Source organism: Haliotis rubra, unplaced genomic scaffold (genome assembly GCF_003918875.1).
Source record: "Haliotis rubra isolate DU_JTF1 unplaced genomic scaffold, ASM391887v1 Scf240, whole genome shotgun sequence".
NCBI lineage: Eukaryota > Metazoa > Mollusca > Gastropoda > Lepetellida > Haliotidae > Haliotis > Haliotis rubra.
In genome coordinates this window covers 83,778-102,757 of record NW_025766448.1, presented here as the reverse complement: position 1 = coordinate 102,757, position 18,980 = coordinate 83,778, and the positions used below count along the sequence as shown (strand labels likewise).

Below are 18,980 nucleotides of genomic sequence, written 5' to 3'. Positions count from 1 at the left end.
TATTATATTTATGGCTACATGTAGATGAAAAAATCATTATGTTGTCATTCAGTATAAATAACGTTTTATGATGGTTTGTTTATAACATACAGGTCACAAATCTGACTGACTTAGGCAGCATTGGCTGCCCTTGCAGAGAGAAATACTTGACTCTTGAGAGTTTCTATGGCTTCTTACCCCACACTGAGTCATGTGGGTTCTTGCAGAGTGAAAGAGTGTTCAACTACTTGACTCTTGAGAGTTTCTAGGGCTTCATGTGGTTGCTACTTTAGTGACTTTGATCAGAACTGAACTCTGAGAAAAGATCCCTCAATTTTCATGCTCAGGTTTAATACTGATTGTCTAAAATCAGTGTGCTTTCAACCAATCATTGAATTATATACATGATTTAATTCTTGATAATCCATTATAATTTTTCTTCAAAATTCATTAAAATTATGTACTTTTGAGTTACTATTTTGCATATTAGACATGACAAAGGAAAAGTGAAAAAGTTTACATAGGCAATTTGCATGATATCATTTTCTAACAATGATTGATTTTTTCCGTCGCCAAGTGGATAGAGCATCTGCCAGAAGAGTGGTTGGTCATGGGTTCACCAGTGTTATCATTAAGATAGTCAGGAAGTGGTTGACACATGTGTATGTCCTCAACATTAGAATGTCATACGTTTCGGATGTCATTACTCTTGCTATAAGTGGCAGGTTGTGATAAGCAGATATTGTTTACAAATACTTTGATGATGGCTTGTGTCTCATATAAAGATTGCTGTAATAGTTAGTGACATGTTTTACAATTGGTTTTGTGCTAATAAACTTTATCTTTGAGATAACAATGAATGTGCTTAGAAATCTGAAAACCTATGATACTAGGATACTAGTATTGTTGGTAATGAATTCAAAACCCGTGAAGATCCGGGTTAGAATTGATCTTCAGTAACCCATGTTTGACATAAGAGCTGACTAACATGATCGGGTGGTAAGGCTTGCTGACTTTGTCGGGTTTTTTTTTTTTGCATGCTGACTTGGTTGACACATGTCATCATTTTCCAATTGCGTAGATTGATGCTCATGCTGTTGATCACTGGATTGTCTGGTCCAGACTCTATTATTTACAGACCGCTGCCATATAGCTGGAATACTGCTGAGTGTGGATTAAAACTAAACTCACTCACTCACTTGAGGAGAACAAGCAAATGATTTAATTAGTAGGCTACCCAACCACCCCTTAAACAATGTTGTACTTACAGTTTAGTTAAGTCCAGTTAAACCACTTGTGTAGCAGGCCTCTGATGTTTCAGATCCACTTCTGCTGGTCCCTCTCCTACTGGACGTCCCCCGTGCTGCTGACTGTACTCTACAGAAGAGGTTGGTCACGTTAGCGTCAGATTATGTTGCTTGTGTAGAGTTGCTTCCCTTAGCACCATCCAGGAAGCATTGTATTGACAGAGCTGACTTGGTTGACACATGTTATCGTATCCCAGTTGCATAGATTGATGCTCATGATGTGGATTTCTGGATTGTCTGGTCCAGACTCGATTATTTACAGACCGCCGCCATATTGCTGTAATATTGCTGAATGTGGCGTAAAACTAAACTCAATCAATCAAAGTATCGACAGAAGTCTCCAGGCAATTGCAGCTGTTTGCTGGAAAATTACATACGGAAACTTAACCCCTATTCAAATCCAAGATGCTTGGAAACCCATAAGATAATTTGCAATCATGTGACTAGGTATGATATTTCAGAGGACGAGCATAAATAAATGTCAAAATTATATAAACTGGGAAATCTTTGTAAAAAAATGTAGGAACAAATTCAGACTTCAAATCCTTTTTCAAAGACCCTGTTCTTTCTTATGCATGCATGTCTCCGACTTCTGAAATGTTCAAGTACTAGTATATGAGTATGGTCTAAATGTTGGATGATTTTCCAGCCCCAAAATACATCTAAGGACAAATGTGTTACCCAGAGTGGTATTTTCTACGACATTTGTTACTGTTTTTATCTGCGTTTGCTAAGAAAATCAGCATAGGTTAAACACATGCTCATGTCAAAATGCTCTTAAAATGCTTCTCTAGAACACTAAACATGCTAAAATGTGATTTTTCAACACATGAACATATCTGATAACTATTATAACAAGTTTGAAGGGATTTGCTTCTTCCTCATATACAATGCAGATCCTGTCAGCCTTTGAAAACTGGACTGATGCATTTGGACATGTTTCGTGGCCATCTTCTGGTAGCTGTTGTTTGACATGTTCATTTTCTCACTGATTTTTGTCCATGTTCTTCAGGGTACTTCAGCACGGAGGGGTTGACGACCATCGCCAAGTTCCTCATCTCTATCGGGATCATCTACGCTGTGTCCTTCTTCACCAGAGGTACACGTTGTTGTCATTCATTCATCACCCGGCAGTATTGGTGCCACAATATACTCAGGTGCTGCAATCCATTGGCGTAATGTACCCATGAAGATCTGGGTTAGAATTGGTCTTCAGCAACCAATGCTTGTCGTAAGAGGCAGCTGGATTGGGTGCTCTGGCTTGCTGAATCGGTTGACACATGTCATTTTATCCCAGTTGTTGCTCAGCTGTTGATCACTGGATTGTCTGAGGCAGACTTGATTACTTGCAAACTGCTGCCAGATGAATATTGCTGCGTGCAGCTTTAAACAACAACCAAACAAACACTGGTATAATAGATTGATTATAGTAGTCTGAAAGATTCGGGTTATGCTTAACCTCTTTGTGTATTTGTGAGTCTTTGGTAGTTGGAGTAATTTGGAAATATTTTAGAAAGTACGATTGCATTTGATTCATGATTGATATCAGAAATTGGTGTTAGGTTGAGTAGCGTTGAGTATGGTTTTACACTGCTTTTAGCAATATTCCAGCCATATCACGGTGGGGGACTCCAGAAATGGGCTTCACACATTGTACCCATGTGGGGAATTGAACCCGGGTGTTTGGCATGAAGGGCGGACACCTTAACCAGTCGACTACCCCACCGTCCCTGGTGTTAGGGTACAGATGTAAAGCTCATCAGATTTTCTTTTCTTTCACATTGCAGTACATCTGTGAGAATGAAAATAATGAGATCTTTAAACAACACACAAACTTCTTGTCATAAATCAAAGGTTTAATTTGTTATTTGTTAAATATCATCATCACAGTCAGCATCAAGTACGAATGGTTCAATGGTAGCTGTGGAAAGAGCATGTGCTGATCCCAATAAAGTTTTACATTGACTTGTGGATGCAAGATGACTACATGTTGGTGGTAACTGTAGCAACTAAATAGCAGCAAAGCTTGAGTTTGATCTTTATGAAATGATTTTGAAAGATTGTTGGTTTTGAAACTATTTCAGTGATGTGTTTAAAAGTTTCTGCAATTTTGTCATTCTTTGTCCAGGTATTGGCCGTTTTTCTAACCCAGACTATGTGACCTTCATTTCAACGTTGATGACATGTGAGAGATCTCTCACAGAGGCCAACAGGGTGAGTTCTCTGAATTCAGCCTTATGGAGGTAATAAAGAATACTACTTTTTGGATCCTTTTTTCGATCTTCCCAATTATGGCTTTCTATGCTCTTGCAACTGAGGAACAAAAGTGTTTGTAGATTTCCTGCCATTATGTTCCCTGTGAACCTGGTGTGGCAAGTCAATCTCAGGACATAAACATAAATGATTTGACAGGTTGTTAGCCTTTGACAGGAAACTTTTGTATTGAGAATCACCATGCCACTATTACAAGGGTTAACCATGTTTTAATTTCTACATGGAAATACATTTAACAAACCTTAACATCAGTCAACATCCATTGGCGGATCGTCCATGGTGGACGAGCTGGCTAAGACGCCAGGCTACTGATCCAGCGAGGTTGGGGTGCCGTGATCGATTTAATAATAAAATAATAATAATAATAATAAGAAGAAGGATCATGTCTGATAACAGAACCCACCACCCTCGTTCCTCTCTTAACCGTTTATACATCCCAAACAATTTCTGGAGGTCGGGGTTTGATTAATGTGGAGGCTCTTCATGATAGAATTTTATTGTGTACTTTTGCACATATTTATTTATCGGATGATCCTCAGGTGATGCATGTCAAGACTCATGATGAAAGCAAGGAATTCCACAGCTATTTTAAGCTTGCTAAGGTTGTTGGACAGAATCTGAATTTGAGGTTGATTTTCCTGATGGCGTTGTACTGCTGGACGGTACAGCGATGGGAGTAAACCAGGTGAAGTTATTCACCAGGTCTGCCCAGAGTCGGTCTTTTGTGGAGAAGCTTTCTGAGAAGCCTTTGCATCGTATGTACATGCAGTGTATGGAACAGAATAGCAATCTCACCGACTCCTTCGCCTGGATGAAGTCGGCTGGTCTTAAATGTGAAACTGCGGGCTCCTTTTTTCTGCAGTCACTTCCCACTCGTAATCGCCAAAATGTGATTCTTAAAGAAAATATCAATATTCAATGTCGACTATGTAATGAATTTACAGAGACTGGCCAACGTCTTGTCAGTCGATGCCCTTCTTTGGCATAAACAGCATATCTTAAACGACATGACGGCATGGCTCGTTGCTTTTACTACCGTCTCCGCCATGTCTGTGGCTTTGACTCCGAGGTCCATCCATGGTACGACCCTGAACATGTCCAGGGCGTCATGGAAAATGATGCTTTCAAACTTCTGTGGAATAGGCCCATATACAGCCTGAGAAGAATTTCTGCCAACAAACCTGATCTTGTCCTTTTTGATAAAACCAATGAATTTATTTATATCATTGAATTTTCGAAACACCCCAGCCCCTTTTGAAAATTCCTGGATCCGCCTATGACATCATCTAATCACTGCTGCCTGATTTCTCAATGTAGGTTCAATATTCTCTGCAGAAGCTATTGAACAAAGTCTTTATCAATAAAGGCATAAGACAGTAACATTTTTCGTATGTACTTCATGATCACATGATTTACAGTGTTGTTTAAATATGGCTGCTATTTGTGTTTCTCAGCGAGCTTTGTGTCGTTATGACTATGAGTTCTGGGCGTAGCCGGTGGATTTCCGCTGGGCTGATGTCAATCAAGGGTAAGTATCTCTAATAAATGAATGACAATCTGTCAATATGTCCTTAGTAATTCAGCATCACCCAGTTTGCTTTGAATTCAAAGGCACTGAGTCAAAAATGTTGAGAAAGTGTACAGTTATGGCTCTTGCTTGACCTTATGGACAATGTGCAGAGGTAACAATCATCCCATCCCTACGGTGGGAACATGAGGGCATTCTAAACTGCTACATATTCAGGCGCTTTTGTACATTAGTAAGGCCAAATTACATATAAAGTTTTGAAAATTCACCATCGCAAAATCAGAATTTAAAATGCACATAATAGATGGCTTTTCACAACAAAGCATTTTTGAATTTTAAATAATGCCAATAGACTATATCCAAGTGATTAAGATGTGACACTTAAAAGGAAGTTAAAATCACATAAATCTTTAATATAGTTTATCTGTCAGGCATCAGACTTCACTGACAAGAGACTTGAAGCTGGTATAATGTGGAATATGTCCCAGCCATCTGAGCTTGTAGTTCGAGATGACGTTATAGACTGGGTGGTTACACCAGGTGAAATGATGGCATTCCATCATATGTTATCATAACCCAGTGGCAGGGGTTTTCATTCATTACTCGGATTTGAACTCCATTATTTACTTGCCGATGTCAGAGGCAGAAATGTTGCTGACAGCAATATTAAACAACAAACACAATGTAAGCGAGCTAAAGCAACATCTGTTTTCTTGTTGTTTATTCACAGAGATGTAAAGAAGGCCAAGGTTCAGATTCCACGGTCATCCTGCGGCCAGCCTGCTAGCGCCATCTCCACACTGCCATGCAACGTCATCAGGTAGGTACATCCATAGTCAACAGGTTTTGTGTTCAGTTAGGATGGGCACTGTTGTGTAGAACCCAGTGTATTTGGTGATGAAACATACATCCATGCTGGTTATTTTGTCATTTGATTAATTGACACAATATTGACTTAGAGTCTGTCAATTACGTGCACCTTACGTAGTGGTCATCACTACGACACAAGTGATTATTCCTCAATCATCACATTGACACAAGTAACCAGTAATCAATTATACTGTATCACCCTCGGAAGAGATTTAACAGCAGTTAACCGATTAGAATTTTCTTGACTTTATTCTTCTCATCAACATCAAGTATGCTAACAACGGGTGAAAGACTGCAAAATAACATGAACTTATTACATCGACAGCATGTATGTGTTTGACGTGGACAATATAAAGCCATTTTACAGACGCTTCAGTAAATATACTTTGAATGAGTGAAATGCTTACTGAATAACCTAACAAACATTTATGGCTAGGGGGTTGGTGTTGATTTCTATGGAGAAGCATGTACAATGCGAATGGGACCCCCCCCGCCCTTCTTTTTCAGAAGAAGTCCTACTTGGGGTACATATAAGCCTTAAAATGTCCATTTTAAAATACCTACAACAGTTGTAATAATATTTCAGTGAAATAGTTTACCAAACAAAACCTCGTTTTGTTTAGTGAGACCACCCCTATAGGGCCCCTCACAGGGCCCCCTACAGCCCAGAGCAGGTAACTCTGGCTGCTTACCTAGTACCTCACTTTTCATGCTGTCGTTGACTAGAACGGTCTTGCATGGTACAGAGAAGACATGTCTTCGCCTGATACTACGATAGAGAAAATGAGTGAGAAAGAGTCAAATCCTGTATGTATGGTTCCTTCTTTTTCACATGGGCTCTAGCTGGAATCTTCGTACGACTTTTTTCATTCATGATTTGTTGTAACTTTGCCAGCGTGTTCGCTGTCTCCAGCCATGTGGCAGGCAAGATGGCAGACCGTGGGGTCCTTTTGTTATCCCTTCTGCTGGCTTTGAAAGCCTTGTAGTCTGGATGTAAGGGTTTGATATATCATTATGTAGATTATGCTTGCCTAAATTCCTCTTTTTCAGTGGATTTTTGGTAAGTTTTGCTTGAGTGATTTTGTAGCGTGTTCGTTTCGTATCGCTCACAAATGTTGCTCTTTGTTAGTTATGTACACAATAAGGCTTCGCTATTGTGGTTTTATGCTAGCATTTAGTAGCTTTTCTGTAGCAGCTAAATATCTCCCGTGCGTTGTATTTTTTCTGTATTATTGTGTCAAACAGTCCTTGCTATTCGTCATAACACGTTTCTGTTATTTGCATTGTGTGTGTTATCTGTAGCGCTACCTTAGCGCATTTGGGTGCAGGAGTCTCCCTCTAAGGATAAGGATAAAAAAGGCTAAGAAAAAGAAGGGTTCTTCTATACGGGTGAAGGGTGCGGGAACTTCGGTCCCTTCACCAGCAATTCCTTCAACATCACAGGCACCTTCACCTCCACATGTCCCTGTTTCAAATCCATTAACATTTGAACTAATCTCCGATCTTTTACAGCAGCAAATGGCATCGGTTCACTCGCTCATATCTGACGAGATGTCCGGTCTCCGTCAGGAGATTGGCGTCCGGCCAGGTACTGGGGGGAGTTCCATTTCTGTGGCGGGTAGTGTCCCCAACCTTAGCTCAGGCTCTAGTGTGGGGATTTCTGTCGGGAGTGTGTCTGCACCAAAATCGTCGTCTCGGCTGGCACCCAACCCTCCACAAAGGTGGCTACCGCCAGTCCGAACTTCAGTTCTGGGTCTGTCCCTGTAGCTAACCCCCTCGCATTTGGTCCCACCGCTTGTGCCGGCTTTGCCGGGCCATTCAGTGTTGGCGCTGTTATGTTTGCCATTGAGGAATCCTTGTCAGGCTCTTCCTTGTCTCGCCACCATGACTCAGTGTCGAGTCTTGGGTCGGGCATACCGGGCACCTTGGCTCTGCTCGAGCCTCTATCACTCTCCTTAGACCCCTCGGACGAACCTCGGAGCTTTCTCTAGATACCGAGACTTTGCTCCAGGAGGATCGGTTCGAGGAGGCTATGGAGGAGGATGAGGGTCGGGGAGGGTTGGGTACACCTTCTGTATCGCTCGGTGCATTCCTGACAAGTGCGGGAGCGTGTTGCCTCCGTCCTGCCTCAGGTAGTTGTCAGTACTGGCGCACCCGACCCTACGAAGTTTCGCCTCCCTGGGGAGGCATTCCCTCCTACTAAGGTGGCGGGCACACGGCTACGCATTTTGCCTTCAGCCTTAACTGAAGTTATTAACCCACTCCTCTGTGGTACCAGGTCCAGGTTCGACTTGCCCGAGCTGGACCGTCGGTACCTCATGGGTGAGGCTGGCCTATATAACCCTAATTCCTCATTTACGCTGGTGGACAATGGCAGGGAATTTATCCAGGGGGATACCCTTGGCAACCCGTTGCCAGATCTCTTGATTTAGACATACGCCTCCCTCACAGGGTGGAGGGACGTGCTGGGCGAACTGCACATCAATGTGCTAGAATTGAGAGCAGTCAGGTTAGTGTTCGAACGACTTCGGGAGCAGGTTCGAGGCCGTGTGGTTCGTCAAGAGATGGACAACCAGACGGCGATGACCTATATCCTGAAGTGGGGTGGCATTCCCGGTCTCTCCTGCAGGAGACGTGGCAGTTTCTGCTCTGGTGCGACTAGTTCGACATACGGGTGATGCCTGTTTATCTCCCCGGGGCAGACAACGTTCGAGCAGACACGCTCTCTCGACGTATCCCGGCCCCGCAGGAGTGGATGCACAATCGGGAGATTCAGGATTATTGCCTCGGATGATTTCCAGCTCAATTGGACAGGGCAGGGTTCTGTGGGCGTTCATGCCACTACCCCTGATTCCCAAAGTCCTCTCACAGCTTGCCACCCAACCAGCTCGACTTCTTGTGCTCCTTGCACCTCTTTGGTCGGCTCAAAGCTGGTTTCCGGTACTACTCAGGTTTCTGGCTCAGCCTCCTGTACTATTACCCTTTCTACCGGACTTACTATCCCAGAACAAAGCGCCGCACCCAAATCTCAGGATTTAGTTGGTGGCCTGGCCACTGTCAGGAATCGCCTCCAAGCAAGCAGAATTTCTGCACCAGTTGCAGACACAATTCTGGCTTCGCGGAATTCCTGCACTAGTTGCAGACACAATTCTGGCTTCGCGGAGGGATTCGACAATATGAGGATAGATGGGCCAGTTATACGTGCTTGTGTGTCAGCAGAGAGATTCTCGATCCCTTTTTTTCAACTGTAGTTGAAGTACTAGAGTTAGAGGGCGGCTTAGCCGCGTCTACTATCCAGGGCTTCTCCACGGCAATCTCTGTCTATCATGTACCTGCCGACGGTGCTCTCTTGGGGCAGCACCCTCTTGTGCTGTGCTTTTTAGCAGGCGTGGACAGAATCCGTCCGACTGTCCGGCGGATTAGTCACCCGTAGGACTTTTCAATTGTTCTTGATTGGATGTCCGGTCCTCTCTTTCACGATCTGTCGTCTCTTTCACTCCAGCTGTGAAGTTAGAAGGCTGCCTTTCTTGTGGAGATAACGTCTGGCCGGCGGGTAGGCGATATCCATGTGATGTCAGCGGATGCGGATCCTGCTCTGACTTTCGGTATTCGGTTGCCAGACTCTTACCATCCTAAGATCGCAGGCGTCTTTCGCATAACGGCGCCTATTGAACTGCCAGCTTTCACTCAGCCTCCATCCTCCGGTACCTCTCTTCAACATGCTCACGTCTTAGATGTCCGTAAGACTCTCAAGGCTTATATCAAACAAACGGCTGCTATCAGGAAAGATAAGCAACTGTTCTGCTGTTATGGCGGTGGTAAGGCTGGTCATCCGGCGAACAAGTAGACCATATCTAGGTGGCTTGTCTCTGCCATTTGTATGAGTTACTCTCACAAAGGGTTAACTATCCCTGATGGGTTAAAGGCTCATTCAGTTAGGGCAGTGGCGACATCTAAGGCATATGCCTCGGCACTGCCCATTGAGGAGATCTGCTCAGCAGCCATTTGGAGCCGACCGAGTACGTTCATCTGCCATTATCAACTGGACAAACACTCACGGGAACGTGCTCGGTTTGGGCAGACAGTTCTCACCAGTGAGCAGTGTCGTGACTCTCTAGCTGAATGAGCTTTCAAAGTCATGATTGTTTTTCTTCCCTGCACCACGCTTTTCTGGTTTGGGATTATGAATGGTATGTTTAGGACTTGTGTATACATTCCTTCCCATTTTGATGGTTGGGGGGTGGGACTTACGTCAGTCATTAAAATTTCTGCCAATAGTGTATAAGCTAGGCTCTTTTTATCCCCGCCTTGCCACATCCCCGCCTGATGGACATCAGTGGTCAGGTGACTCGATAAGTGTTTTTCTCTCTCTCTCTCTATCTCTCTCTCTATCTCTATCTATATATATATATATATATATATATCTCGGCTTCGGCTGTGCCTTTGATTGAACTAGGGGATATGTTAGCCAGACAGAATACCACTCCCGACTCACCATCGTTGGGAGTCTGTCTGATGCTTATATGTACCCCACAGAGGACTTCTTCTGAAAAAGAATTGTACAAACCTGTAGAGGTTATGAAATCTTTGAAGAAAAGTCCTCCTTGGGGTACGGCCGCCCACCTCCCTTTATTCTGTCTGACACGTTCAGCATGAAAAGTGAGGTACGAGGTAAGCAGCCAGAGTTACCTGCTCTTGGCTGATGGGGGCCATGTGAGGGGCCCTATAGGGGTGGTCTCACTTAACAAAACAAGTTTTTGTTTGGTAAAATATTTTATTGAAATATTGTTACAACTGTCGTAGGTATTTTAAAATGGGAATTTTCAGGCTTATATGTACCCCAGGGAGGACTTTTCTTCAAAGAATTCATAACCTCTACAGGTTTGTACAAATTTATGTACAAAATAAGTGATCCCCCCTTGCATGTCATGTACAAAATCAATGACCCCCATCCCCTTCCCATAATTTCTTAGCATAATTTTTAAAAATTGAGGACCCCCTTTATTATGTGTGTAATGGGTGACCCCCCCTTTAAATCATCATCACCCCCTAGCCATAAATTATGAACGGTCCCTAAGCATCAGTGATAACATTGCTACTATACTTATTCTATTGCCTCACTTTTGTGGCTCCGTCTGCTAAATGTGACTCCAGTTTGTAAACAATAATGGTTTCTAAATATGGCCTTCTACATGTTCAGGTTTTGGGAACTTAATTATGCTGCAGTGAAAGTGCCAGTGTCACTCAACTACGAAGCATTTCCACTGTTTTCTAAGTGGATGCTCTGTTTCTGGTTTCAGTTACATTGCCATTCACACCTTCGGGCGCAGGATGGTCTACCCTGGCACAACCTCCATCATGAAGACGTTGATCAGTAAGTTCTGAAGGGTCATCCTCCGGTATCAGGGCAGTTTATCTGGATTCCATGGGGTTAAATACCCTGGACAGTTTGTCCAGCATCCAGTTGGGACACAGAGGCACATCTTGAACCATGTAACACAGTATTACCACTTTATACTCACAAGCTCGGGCACAGGTGTCCGAGTCATCTCAGGTGATGCAATTTGCTTCACAGAGTTGTATCCCTTGGTAATGCGAGAAATAATAATAATAATAAGGGTACTTATATTGTGCAATACTCCATACCACAAAGGGGCATGCTCAAAGCGTGCACAAATGTTTAAAAACAAACACATCAAAAATTCATATGAATCAGTATTGTAGAACATAGTCGTAAATATGAGCTTGGAGAGAGTTACTGTTTGTATCGACTGAAAAGGGTGTGATCCCTGATCATGTGTTCAAATCCCGGATGGCATTTATCATGTTTCCTGAGTTTGCAACACTGGGTTACACCTAAATGGAAGACTTCCAGGATGTGCTGGCAGTGTGAGTGTTTGTTCATTGCGCCTAACAGGCAGCATGACTGTATGATCCCCAGGGAGTTGAAGAAGTATGGGAAAATACAATAGAGTCCTATTACCGGGGACAGTAACGTACATAGCACCGTGAGCAGGCAATGTACCTGGATATGAGAGCCATATAACCGGACTTTTACCATTATTACTTAATTATGTACAGGTCGCTGTCATGTAGCTTGAACATTGCTGAATGCAACCTGCACCTTTGAAAATTCCTGGATCCGCCTATGCATGTTGCAGGGATGGATACAGCTTTTTGATAAATTGGGGATGCACAGTTCATTTTCACGCATTTTCACAAGAGGTTCAATGGTCATTTAATAAACTTTCAGGAGAAAAGGTGGGATGCGCACCTTGCACCCCCCTCTGCATCCGCCTATGTGTTGGAACACTGAACATTACTGATATTTGTTGTAGGTGACACTCTAATACAGAACAGAGCCAAGCTGGTAGAAGAGGTAGGGATTCTATAACTGCGTCGCCATCTGTATATGACTTGTTTTACTCAGGTGGCCACAAACTACTGGAGTTGCGTCCCTTAGAAATCATTGATTGTAGTTTGAATCCCAGAATTGTGTCTCTAAAATGGTCCAAGTAATGTGTCTTAGACCTGCATCAGTTCATACCAAGACACTGTGATACAACTGAAATACTTTTCAGATGCAACCCAAGTTGCACACTCTTAAGTGAGTGAGTGAGTCTAGTTTTAAGCCGCTTTTAGCAATATTCCAGCAATATCACGGCGGGGGACACCTGAAATGGGCTTCACAAATTGTACCCTTGTGGGGAATCCAACCCGGGTCTTCGGCGTGACGAGCGAACGCTTTAACCACTAGACTACCCCGCCATCCCCACTTTCTTAAAGAATGAGTGAGTGGGTGAGTTGGGTTTTACACCGCTTTTTGCAATATTCCAACAATATCATGATGGGGGACACGAGAAATGGGCTTCACACATTGTATTCATGTGGTGACTCAAACCCGGGTGTTTGCCATGACGGGTGAACGCTTTAACCACTACCCCACCCCACTGCCCTGCATGATTAAGTGAGCTCTTTTCTTCATCTGTTACTACATGGAGAAAGTCAGTGAGTGAGTTTAGATTTATGCCGCACTCAGCAATATTCCAGCTATATGGCAATGGTGGGGACAGTAAGATAATGTCTGGTTGAATGTGTTATGGTAAGGCAGGAGGTTAATATAATTACTTTAATTATGGCTTCATGATGTGTATTTGACCTGACACCGAAATTACAACTTTGCTCTGGTGGAAATCTAGGGATCCATAGGTTCAAATACTTCAGGGTTAAACACTAAGCATGCCTTGAAAAACTTGTACATCTGTACTTACAGAAAAAGGGTGTGCGAGCGAAGGTGATAACAGAGGATGGCAATGACATTGACACCATGTTCTTGGACCGACGCAGCGTCAAGTCAGGAAACGGCAACACACTGGTAGGTTGAGGGCTGACACTTAACAGCCATTCTGCATGGACAATTCTAAATTTTTCCTTATCCTGACTCATGCTTAATTGCATGTCTCTTTCTTCTTGCGATTGATAGTGGAACACTTGAATCCCCTTTTGAAGCTCCCTTAAAAAAAACGGACGTAAAATCACTCACCCAGTGTTATCTCCCTTGTGACTCTTTAGGCGGGAAAACCACATCACGTGTCTGAACATGTCCCTCACTCTCTCCTTCTTCGCCCTTGAGGACGGTTGTGAGAGCGCCTGGGTCCCCTATACGGCGTTATATCCTTTAAACTTTTAGGCCTTGCTACTAAATTAGCTGTTTACAGTTTTAAGATTGATATACCAACAATATGGTTTGAAATTTGATCAAAATTATCTGTATTGTTCACGTTGTTGACATGTGTTTTCATGCAATTAAGCATGAGTCAGGATAAGTATAAAATATCAATTTTAATCAACAATTACATTATTAGTTAGCCCCCGCAAAGCGTTTTGCGGGGGGTATTAAAATGGACTCCGTCCGTGCGTGCGTCCGTCCGTCCGTGCACATTTGTCTTTTCCGGAGCATAACTCTAGAACCGTTCAATGTTTCTTCACCAAACTTGGCACATAGATAGATCTGGTGGTGAACTGGTGCCTTTTGGTAGTTTTGGAATTCTGAATAAAATATTTTTGGCGTTTCCATGGCAACAAGTTTGACCTAGCCTGAAATTGGTGGTAGGACTCTTTTCCGGAGCAGTACTCTAAAACCGTTGAATGTTTCTTCACCAAACTTGGCACATAAATAGATCTGGTGGTGAACTGGTGCCTTTTGGTAGTTTTTAAATTCTGAATAAAATATTTTTGGCGTTTCCATGGCAACAAGTTTGACTTAGCCTGAAATTGGTGGTAGGACTCTTTTCCGGAGCAGTACTCTAAAACCGTTGAATGTTTCTTCACCAAACTTGGCACAAAGATAGATCTGGTGGTGAACTGGTGCCTTTTGGTAGTTTTTAAATTCTGAATAAAATATTTTTGGCGTTTCCATGGCAACAAGTTTGACTTAGCCTGAAATTGGTGGTAGGACTCTTTTCCGGAGCTGAACTCTAAAACCGTTGAATGTTTCTTCTCCAGACTTGGCACATAGATAGATCTGGTGGTGTACTGGTGCCTTTTGGTAGTTTTGAAATTCTGAATAAAATATTTTTGGCATTTCCATGGCAACAAGTTTGACTTAGCCTGAAATTGGTAGTAGTAGAGGGAATGATTGTCCGGGACCAGGTTCAACAAAAACCTCTGCAAAGCCTTATTCCCCAAATAAGGCTTTGGTCGGACCCTTAGCTCTTGCTACCATTACCCCTACTATAAAAAAGTTTGGGACGCTAGCGGGATACGAACTACCACGGCTGAAGTGTGTATAACGTGCCGCTATGACATAGAAAGATAGAAAGGTTCTAAAAAGTAGTAAAATGTCCTGGCAGCCACAATTCCCCAAGGGTGAAATCGAAAGATGATGTTGCGCTTCCTCCCCTTGGGAATTGTGCCGGCTGCCTTTCTCTCACCATGAGAGTGCCCAGCTCAGCTAAGTGCTTTTCAGCGACCCAACTGATATGATCTTGATTCCTTACCAAACACCTCACATCACACAAAGTTGCAAGGAATCTCCTGAGGCAACGGCGGGATACGAACCCACATGTATAGCTCGCGCAAACTATACATAATGGGCGCACCACTCAACCGATTGAGCTACCGGGGACATAGCTGAATCATCTCGGGTTTAACGGGTCTATCCTGAACTAGCACTTTCCTGATCACGCGACACTATGCGCGTAACACTGTGCCGTGCGGGTACGATCAATAATTCTTCTCTTACAAACCCTCTGCCCGCCCATCCCTCAAGTAGTACAAGTTAGGCTCGTCTGCTTTAATGTCCACTTTATCTATGTTGTAAGTTTTGACTGACCATATAGGATCGGTGGCTCGCTTACGGCTATCACCCTCGTGTTCCCCCGGCTGGTATAGATACCTCACTAGGGCCCTGTCTGGTATCTGTTTCTCCTTCCCACGCAAAGGAGCGGCCGACTGTGCAACTATTGATTTTAGTTTGATAGCGTCTGCCGGTTTCTTGCCGGTGAGACGGGTGACCTCATGGTTTATTGCCGACACCACCTTAGGTAACCTCGTGACCCATTCAGTCGATCGTTTTTCCGGGTTGGCCATTTCTCTCGCATACTGATGACCGAATAAACGCTCGGCCAAAGTCCTATTAAATCTCTCTACTATGGCTTGGCTGCGATGGGCTCCGGCCGTGCCACGCCTGACCTTTGTATCGTGTTTGGCTAGCAGTTGTGACACGGCACCCATGAACTCCCGTCCGGGGTCAACTTGCAGCTCTGTTGGCCACGCCAGCGGACTGCGTTTGTATATGCGTTCGAATCCTCTGGCTACCTGGGAAGAATCTTTCGTGGTCAAGGGCTCGGCTTCCTTGTAGCGACTGGCCACATCCACGACTGTTAAGGCATACTTGTACCTTTTATCGTGGGGTAGGAACAGTAGGTCTGCCTGGTGAACGCTATTAGGTATGTTAATACCGAACTTCCTTCTAGGCACGTAGCGTGGTGGTGGCAAATAGATCTGCCACAAGGCTTGTTTTTCAAGCCACGCTTTGGCTCGTCGGCGGTACTTTCAGCGCCATTTTAGCCAGCTTATCTACAGCGCCTAGCTCCTTTCCAGTACCCACGCCGGCTATAGTAAATAGCCTCAAACTTTTCTGGTTCCGTGACATGTCTTGGTTCAATTTTCTCATGCCCATACGCTGCACGTGTTTATCCCATCAATAGCTATCCAACGCTTAGTGTCCATAGGCTTACAGAGAGCGTCTTGTTTATAGTCAGCCCGTATATCCTATGGCCATCACTTCTAAGTGTGTTCATTTTATGCCTAAAGGTACGGGTCTTGAACAGGGCTTCCTTTGAATCTGGCGTGTTTGATGTGTTGTTTCACCACGCATTTCTTAACACCCTTAGCCTTCCGGATCTCACTATTGTCGGCTTTCAGTATGGAGTACATCTTAGGCCTCAACCCTATGTACTTTCGCTATGGGCGTGCCAGCACACTCGTCCTTCATCTTACCTAGGACCTTTTTATTTACCGTACTGTGTATGGCATGGTCCTTGGGGGTAGTCGCTGGTGTCGTACAAATCGAGGTGTTTTTCATGTCCTCGCATTACACGTCCTCGGTTTGAATCTCCATCAGCAGGGAATCCGTGTCAGTGTACAGCACTTCACACCTGTCGTCGTACTGTTTCTTAAGCTCGTTGTAGTAAAAGTCGTACATCAGGTGTTTGATAAATCGAGGATGCTCATCCCCACGTAAACAGGCCGGTTGAATTTTATGTGGCTTTTCTTCATGTGTAGGGCAACTAGGTCATCGGTGAATATCTTGCTACAGTTGAATGCCGGACTGGCTATCAGTCTCCTGAGCTTGTCTTCCTCATTCGACCGAACCAGCTTCACGGTCACTGTTTCCTCAGGTTCTCCATAGTCTTACCGAACACCGAGTTGTTCATGAGCTTGTAGAGATTTTTCTCAAAGTCACTGGTGGCAAGCTTTCGGAGGTTTGTGTTCATTCTGATGTAGGGCTCCATCCATGGGCTCTGGTCGAACACGAAGCACCCTGTGTATTTTGGTCAGCCTCATACCCAACGATTACAGGTACAGCTGTAGGTTGCGATAGTGAACGATGTACTTGGTCTTATTCATTAAGTTAGGCACGAAGTTTTCAACGTCTGTCACCCGCCCACCTAACAAGTTATGTTGGTACTCAGACATCCAGTCTGGGTTAACCCTCATACGCTCGGGGCCAGGGGTAGCTGTTGTGTGATGTGTGTAATGCCTTGGGGTATTCTAAGTCAACCTCGAGGATATAACCTTTGTTCGAATCGGTGCGATGCTCATAACATCGACCTCATGTGACTTCATTCGAATCCCCTGTGGGTAGATACTGGCTCATGGCCCATCCGTACAGGTTGTTGGCATCGAGGTAGAGAATGTGATTGGTTGGCTTGCTAGGGTCGTAGCCCTTCACGTATTGATTATTTGCTTTAGCGTATCGTTTGGTTGCCATGGAGATCCCACCTCGCAAGCCTTTCTCAATGAATAGGTGCATGTCGTAATCAGTAAGCAATTCCAACTTAACTCCGGTCTTTTTAAGCAAGGCATCCCACGACAGACCTGGGCTGGTGTAATACCATGCTGGGTCGAGTTTATACTGCTTGAAACATGTCCGCCTAAACGCCTCAAACACGCCGGCTAACAGCAGTACATCTGTCCTCAAGTACAGGTAATGATAATCCCCAGGTTCTTACAACCCAGTTTATTCCATACGTTAATCGCGTGCAGTAATCGTCTTGGGATATTTCCGAGTCTGTCAGATTGCTGTAAAATTCTCTGATGGGGGTAGTCTGGTCTCGCGAACTTGGCCCAACTATCCATGTACTCATAGGGGTACACCCCTTCCTCATAAGCAGGGTCTAGTCTCGTGTCTGTGTATCGGTCAGTGATAGGGAAGGTATCATTGGCCTTGACCAGACTGTCTAATGAAGACAATAGAAATTGTACTGAATCTATGAACCTAAGGCAGTTTAAGCTGAAGGAGATGTATCTCTCCATGTTGTTGGGGATGCACGTTATATTACCATCGATTTTCGCGATGGCCTGCATGATCAAATGAGAGTCGTACCCTCTCAAGTTGTGAAAGACAACGGGGATGTTTATTATCTTAGGGTTGATTCTAAGCTTGAGGTTACACGCTGTGAGTGAGCGCCTCTATACTTTACGGTTACGTGGCAGTGATCTCTCACGAATCACCATTCAGTGGTGAGTCACACACGTGACAGTTATTGCTACAGGCGTGAGCTAGCCTGTCGGCTCGGGTCATACGCATGGGAGCCGACTCTATACAGTGCATTCCTAATAATTTTTCTTCCTCCTGCAAACACTTTAGAAACCTTTCAGCCGCGTCAGGACCCCTATACACTACGGGGAGCTTTCGCTTTCCCGTCAACGAATCGACAATGTATCCAAACCCACAGGCTTCATGCTCTTGTGTTTTCTGTGTAGTTGGGGTCCCACCTGTAACAGGTTTGACCAAGGCTTCAAAGTCGGCGATATATGATATAAGGCACGGACATTTGGTTCTTGTGGTTGTCGAATTTTAGGATATTGTCACCTTCCTTTGGCATGTCGACCCATTGATGGCCGTCTGCCCCACACCTTGGCAATCCTCCCGGTGGGATTCTAATAAATCAGCTCGGCTGAAACCGTGTAGGCATCGCGACACAAAAAGTGTTTTTCCCAACGTGTTTCGACTGGTCGTGCAACAACCGGGCTGAGATGTTTTATCCACGTGTAGTGATACTTTTCACCTCGTTGGATCATGAATATATTGATAACTTGGACCCCCAACACTGGGCTGACCCTGTGTACTATTGTTGTGTTACCTTCGTGTCCAAAGACATATATAGCTAGATTATTCTGTTTTTCTACTTTAGTGATCTGGGATATGGGGGTTGGTTCATCTATACCATCCCAGTTGAGCCCATTGTCTTGGGGATAGCTAGAAAGCCTGTCTGAATGAGTGTCAGCTGGAA

At 44.1% G+C, this 18,980-nt stretch overlaps 1 protein-coding gene across 1 annotated transcript in view; it reads left to right on the top strand.

The window, feature by feature from the left end:
- The window catches only part of LOC124278723 (phosphatidylserine lipase ABHD16A-like), a 79,909-nt gene extending 66,567 nt beyond the window's left edge, over nt 1-13,342 (top strand). Inside the window, exons 7-9 of the mRNA XM_046714494.1 lie at nt 11,259-11,332; nt 12,297-12,337; nt 13,232-13,342. Coding sequence (XP_046570450.1) covers nt 11,259-11,332; nt 12,297-12,337; nt 13,232-13,342 — 226 coding nt within the window. The remainder of the gene's footprint in view (nt 1-11,258; nt 11,333-12,296; nt 12,338-13,231) is intronic.
- The last annotated feature ends 5,638 nt before the right edge of the window (nt 13,343-18,980 follow it).